Raw genomic sequence first — 6786 nt, 5'->3', positions numbered from 1 at the left:
CTTTCCAAAAGAAGATTTGCAATTTTTCCACTATGTCTGACTCACCACCGGTGAGTGAAAATGAGAACGAGCACGTAGGACGGCCTTACGTAAACATATCACCAGAATGATTAAGAATTAGGAGGACCACTTAGATGATGAAAAAGAGAACATCCTTCACTATACCTTTAAGGTTCAGCACAGAGCCACAATAAAGGTGGAAAAAGAACATTCCAAGTGACCCGCTAAATAAAACCAGCAGTTTTCAAATGATAGCAACACAAAAAAAATTTGATTCATGTGAAAAAAAAGCCAAGCCTTTGTTAGAATTTGTCAGATATATTTTAATAACTTACAAAAGGGTGTTTGTTTAAATGTACCTGTTTTTTTCTCCTTTTTTTTTCTTTTTACAAATGAACCTTTGAACATTTTATTACACATGAACGTTACAAAGAAAATAAAAACTGCTTAAATAAAAGGGTGTTCTTCCTATTACAATGAACATGTAAGGTCTGTGTTACTGATACGACTACGTTTTGTAAAAATACAGCTTTGGCTATTAAACTTTCGAGGTGATATAAAAAAAAAAGTGAAAAACAAATTAGTGGCAACTGTAAAAAAAAACACAAAGCAAAAACTTGTCAGACAAGTTGGCATCATCCAAGTTTAAAAATGTAAAAGCAAAAGGATCACTAGCTTCTGCGATCCTTTCTCTTTACAGAACTCCACTATCAAATGTGGATGTCTGCAGTATTTCACCAGCTTTATACACAAATCATTAGAGCAATAACCTTCTTGTAACAGATTAAAACACTCCTTCTCACAGTAGATAAAACACAGCTCCATCGGATCTGCAGAAGAGTATTCATGTCGGGTTTAAGTGCACTGGATTGTTTTCAGTGTTGTACTTTCAATTATTAGCACTAATCCAATGATTCCCACCCAACTTTTTTGGCATTAAAACAAACATCCATAATGAATCTGTAGAAACTTTGTACAAAATATATATATATATATATAAAAACATAATTGCACAGTTTTATAGAAATTATAAATATGGTGTTCTGAGCGAGTGACGGGATAAGGATTGAAGTATCTGTAGTAGTTTAAGTGCGTCCTGTTTATTTGGGGATGAATATCTCTGCTGCTTCCAGCATCTTCTCCTTTTTTGGGATGATATGGAACTCATTGGGCTTCAAGCGCAGCCTATTTTAGCTCACAGCTCAGAAGTTTCAGACAAAATGAGCCTCTCTGTGTTCTACCTCTTGGAGGCGCCGCGGCCGCAGTCTCTGGTATACTGGTTTGGTCTGGTTTGGCCCCATTTCTTCAGGGCTGGAGCTGGGGGACTGAGACATGGACGCCTGGTCGGCTTCCTCCAGAGGCTCGTCTACTGAAACCTCTATTTCAATGCCCAGTTCCTCCTCCTCCTCGTCATCATCCTCATCCTCGTCGTCGTCATCCTCCTCGTCTTCTTCCTCCTCAGCGCTGTTAGCTAACTTGCAGCTCTGCAGCCCCTTGGCTTTGCTCCTAGAAGGAGGCTTGTAGAAGGTTCCTGGAGGAGGCTGCAGAGTCCTTGGAGCTCTGAAAACTGTGGCGATCGTGCTGTTCTTTGACACGTTGTCCTCCCTCTTTAGAGTCCTGCTGGGTCGAACCGCCACCGTGTACGGTCTGTTGGGGTATATGGTGCTGATGGTGGTCCCTGCCGTCCCGAGGTTTAACGCAGACGGCACAGACGACGATAAGCTGCTGCCGTCCAGCTCTGAGCTTTCAGAAGGGGAGCTGGCTGCCAGCCTGGCGGCTCTGGAGGCCACTTCGTATTTATACTGTTTGTCCCATGTTCTCCTCAGCGTCTGCGTGTCGATGAATGTGCTCCTGTAATGAGCGCCGGCGCGCAGTTTGGTATTCTCAGTCTCGTCCACCTCTTCGATGGACTGGTCGCAGCTACCTCCCTTCTTGTTCTCCCAGGTGGCGCTGTTCCGGGTGTTGTTCTCATCCACCTGGCCTCGGCCGAGAACCCGCTCGGCCGGCATGCTCATTGGCCGGGAGGACAGTTTGCTGCGGGGGTGTCGCAGCTGGACCCTGCTGACAGTGACCTTCTGGGAGCGGCAGAGACCCTTCTCCCCGGGTTTGGGGATCTCAGGGACGCTTGATGACAGCATCCCATTAAGAGTCGCCGAGTCCACCTCGTCTCCTTTAAACACAGATCAAAAAGAGTCAATATTTTACCAATCCAGATCTTTCCTGATCCTTTAAGGAATGTGTTTTATGAAGCTGAAACACACTGACCGGGTTCAAAATCACTTCCATCGAGCGTTGATGCGGTCTCCTGTACCTCAGCCAATAAGTGCGCAGAAGGAATTACAGAGGAATGCCTCTTAAACACCTTTGAGCTCTGCTGTAAAATCAGAAAATAAGTATTAACAGACAAAAAAGGGGCAGATTTAAAGAAACCAGAAGGCTGATAACTGAAAAGTTCTCACCTCTTTGATGTCTCCCAGCGACTTGGAGTGTCTGCTCAGCTGCTCCTTCTCCTGCTGGCTGAGGCGGGGGTGAGAATCCGCCTCTGTGGCTGAGGTGTGACGCAGAGGGCTGAGGGGGGTGTCGAAAATCATCTGGTAGTGTCGGATTAGAAGCTCCACAATAAGTGCCTGGTAGGGGTAATCCACCAGCGAGGAGAGGGAAACCTCAGCGTCCGCCTGCCTCGGCTTGATCAGCGTTGGGCCGAAGATGATGCCGAGGTTACTGGCAGTCATCTTGTTTTCCTCCGAACACTCGCTCACCCTTAAAATTAGAGAAAAGAGACAAAGCATTAAGAAGATCAGCTGCTATGTTGAAGTATTAATGTTTTGTTTGGAGAACTTCCTCCTTTTCCTACCTGTGAAGATGCTCTATGAGGAACTGCAGGGTCTTGTAATGCTGCGGAGGCAGCTGTCTCAGCAGATCCTTGATTTTGAACAACGCCCTGTTGAGCTCCACGCTGACCTGGGTGGATGTGATGCTTTCTGGACTGAGCCGCTGGGCTTCAAGTTCTTCCACGATGATACTCTGGCATTCCTTGGCCAAACCGATGAAGTCGTTGTAGTAACGGAACAGGATGAGCGGCTCTGGAAGCTGGAGAGGACAAAGTGGAATCAGCAGACATTCCAGCAAAAGTCATGTCTCTTTTTATCTTAAATGCTGTGAGAAAGCAGCCTACCTGTCTCAGGTAGAGCTTGAGAACGTTGCTGATGTCGTGGGGGTACAGTTCAGACAGCTCCACCAGGTCTTTGCCATTCTCAAACGCCTGGCACAGCTTCTCCACCCGGGACTTGGCACCGTTCACGCGGTAGATCCCCTTCAGAGCACAAAAACAAAACGCTTTCAGCACGGCAGACTTGGATGGCCTTTTATGACTCACAAAGGAGAAACCAGAGGCCAACGCTTAAAAAACACGGGGAGAAAGGCCATGCAACCTGAAAACTGTTTAGTTAACTTTTAAATCAAGGCGTGTGTCATTTTGCTTCTGCGTTTCTCTTAGAGGCGAAGAAAGAATCTTATTACCGGTATTCAAATCTAATCTAATGTTTATTTCCTATCTTTGATTAACAGGATGGATTTCAGCAGTCAGTGATTTCAGAACTCTACTAAAAAAAATATTTTTAACATTTATTTGTGAGAGATAATTCCTCACATCCAGACTGAACTTTATAGGGATTTCCATCATTTAACCTTTTCAGCTCATTTTGTTTTTGAGGCCTTTCAAGCTGAAAAATAAAAAACAAACAAAAAAAAACAAAACAGGACTGCTATATAATTAAATGCAAAACTTTTTTACTGGTTCAGTAATGCAGCGGTCACAATGTTTGAGTTATTTGTGATTTAACAACGAAAAAGTCTTTTTTTGGCCTTGAAAAAGATATTTCTAAATAAATAATTGCAGAAACATACTGAAAATCCTTGAAAAGCCAGCAGATTCTAAACTTCCCATTCTTTTCTGTAACTACAGCACATTAGAACTGAACCAGTTGAAGAATATTTCATCCACAATGGTTTTAGTGGGCAGTCGGTCAGACAGAGCTGCCATTTTAATTTGCCTCATAAAAAAGGAATCTAGTCAAATCAAACAGCTGAAATCCACTCTAATGACACAGCCCTTGATCATAACATCATCAATTCTGTATCATCAAAATGTACCGAACAGCATTAAATCAATAAAATTAAAAGAAAATGAGCTAAATTGCATTCTTTTGTCTATAAATAAAGGAATTATCATTCATGTTTCATTTCAGAAAAAAAAATAAATCATTGTGTATCAATGGTGGATAGTTCTACACTAGATAGGCCTGTATATGTGGAAGCAAAAATGTTAAATACCTTGATATTAAGCGCCCTGTTCTCTATTTCAGATGTGCATTTGCGGATGATGAAGGGGACGCCATCAGGGGTGTTTTTGGCGGTCTGGGTGAAGTCGATGCCGAACAGGTGAAGCCTGCCCTGCAGCTTCTTATGGCCGCACTGGATGGCCAGGGTTTCCAGGCACTTCTTGTGACAGGCCAGGGAACACTGCAAACCAGACATTAGAACAAAACGCTATAAGATAAAACGATTCAATAACAAACCATGGATTAAAACTCCCTTATTATTCTTATAAGGAAGCATAAATAAAAAGAAACAGGAAATGCGTAAATATGCAGCTACAAATAGGAATCTGATAACTGCTTCATGGGAACCTAAATTTAAGCCAAGATTTCCTTATAACCAGAACACTGGAGCCACATGAATGTTTAAGTCAGTTTCCTGTCAATATGTCAACCAGCATTACATAATCTTTTTCCACTAACTCCTTTATTTGCCTTCCTTGGTGTATCTCATAAATATGGACAGAAACTTGATCTTAAGTCAACAGCAGATGGAGGCTTCACAAGGATGATGGAGAGGACTCTTCAGAAGACAAACAAAGCCTCTTCAGTCCCCCGACTGAGACCAAGCGGCGGGTTTGGTCTCCAAGGAGAGAATGTGACCATTTTTAAACTTTTCCTTTTAATTCCCTCCCTTTCAAGCGTTTCGATTGGGGGGGGAAAGTGGCTTTTTTTTGTTGAAATTTCTGCTCCCGCGGGTGATAAAGAAGCTGTTGTGCGACTTTGGCAGTCTTTTTCCTAAGGTTGAATGCAGCGAGCTGGAATTACTAAAAAAGGTCTGAACAGTAAGGTTTTGGCCTGGATGGGTTTCCTTGTGTTCATTAAAAAGAAACAAACTGAATCAAATAAAGCGAGGAATGTGAGCTTACCTCCTCACACTCTGCTCCATGAAACACAACCAGACTGTCGCATTCTCTGCATTTGGACGGAGCGCGAAGCTTCCTCAGCTTGTGTGTCTGAGCTGCTTTGGACATCTGGGTGTTTCTGAATGGTCCTGGGGAGCTGGCTGTCTCTATTATCATCTCACTTAAACCTGAGAGTGAAAAGGGGAAAATTGGCTTTAAAAATAAATAAAAAAGGAAAAAGAACAAACTCTCTCCAATAAAAATGGTCAAATACATCCAATAAACAGTTCTGGTTTCACTCACCGTTATCCAGCGGGGAGGGGGGCTCTCTGTCATCCAGGTCATCAGCAGACGACATGGTACCCGTAGAGGGAGTTCTTGGCAACCTTCTCTTGAAATCCCCTGAACAAAATGGCAGAACACACATGTAAGCCCACATCTCAGATCAGAACGCATGTGTAACTAATGCTCACAGTGAAATTACGGAGAAGATCCGATTTTTTAAAGCAACATCTGGAAAGGTTTTGGATTCCCGCCGTTGATGCTTAAACAACTTTGGAAAATGTTGGTGATTAGCATAAACAAAGGTTGATTAATGGTTGCTAACGGGACCATTACATATTTATATAATACTGAAGAACCCAATGAGGAACTCTAACCTGGGATACATTTATAGCACATCGTTTACACCTTTCTGTTGGTCAATGGGGATGAGATGAGCAAATCCTTAATAATGAGTCCCAATTGATTATGCACACATACCCACCCACACCAATCAACAAGGGCTATTTGTACCTAAGCTGTTTGACTGAACTGTTCTGCTGGGAGGAGAACCTCTGCTCCAGGCTCAGGTGCTGTAGATGGTCTTCTAATACAGACCAGTCTTAAAAACAACTCTGATTAGTTTAGAAGGTGTTTTACAGCCGAATGCCATTACCACGTTTCACCTTGACGACTCACTTCCTGTTTTGCATATAGGCCTAAAGAATTCCCATTTGGTCTCATCATCCAACAGCATTCTCCATAACTAGAGTGAATTTCTTCTTTAGACCCTTCCAACTAGCAGCAGATCTCTATCTGTCTGATAAATCCCCGTCCAGCTTATCAGTTTAGGTTGAAGAGGAAATGCTTTCTTTCCATTTCTGGGTGAGGGATTAAACCATTATAAACCAATGTTTAATTTCCAAGTATATTATTAATCAAGTATTTTTTAATTGAATTACATTTTATGGAATCTTGGAATATTTTAACCAAACTCCTTTAAACTCCATAACAGTTTTGTCTGACAGTCTGTCATGTATTTTAGTCTTTAAAGTTATAGGGAAGCGGCTGTTCCAACAGTTGCATTTCGTAATTCTTCCCAGTGATGCCCAACTTTACACGAGTGAATAAAGTGAATGTGATTGGTCGTTTATCAAAGGGGAGGGACTTTTTGTGGCCTCGCAACATTGCCAGTTCTGTTAGCTCTACGCCTGCCAAAGACACAGACGTCCATCCCCATGAACACTGGGACGCAACTCAGTGGGGAAGGACATGATTCTTATTTTAACCGTTGTGTATATTAG

At 42.6% G+C, this 6786-nt stretch overlaps 1 protein-coding gene across 4 annotated transcripts in view; it reads right to left on the bottom strand.

Annotated features, from left to right (window-relative positions):
- Positions 1-345: 345 nt before the first annotated feature.
- The window catches only part of LOC107084920 (rho GTPase-activating protein 29-like), a 42224-nt gene continuing 35783 nt past the window's right edge, over positions 346-6786 (bottom strand). For 3 of the 4 annotated variants that reach the window (XM_015374984.1, XM_015374986.1, XM_015374989.1), the window contains 8 exons: positions 5525-5623; positions 5246-5409; positions 4333-4521; positions 3176-3313; positions 2855-3090; positions 2460-2760; positions 2266-2374; positions 346-2170 (listed from right to left, as the gene is read on the bottom strand). In XM_015374984.1, the coding sequence (XP_015230470.1) occupies positions 1212-2170; positions 2266-2374; positions 2460-2760; positions 2855-3090; positions 3176-3313; positions 4333-4521; positions 5246-5409; positions 5525-5623 (2195 nt within the window). In that variant the 3' untranslated portion in view covers positions 346-1211. The remainder of the gene's footprint in view (positions 2171-2265; positions 2375-2459; positions 2761-2854; positions 3091-3175; positions 3314-4332; positions 4522-5245; positions 5410-5524; positions 5624-6786) is intronic. The other variant, XM_015374985.1, reaches the window with a different exon arrangement.

Source organism: Cyprinodon variegatus, unplaced genomic scaffold (assembly GCF_000732505.1).
Source record: "Cyprinodon variegatus isolate N-32 unplaced genomic scaffold, C_variegatus-1.0 Scaffold111, whole genome shotgun sequence".
In the NCBI taxonomy this organism is placed as follows: Eukaryota; Metazoa; Chordata; class Actinopteri; order Cyprinodontiformes; family Cyprinodontidae; genus Cyprinodon; species Cyprinodon variegatus.
This window is presented reverse-complemented; position numbering and strand designations above follow the sequence as displayed.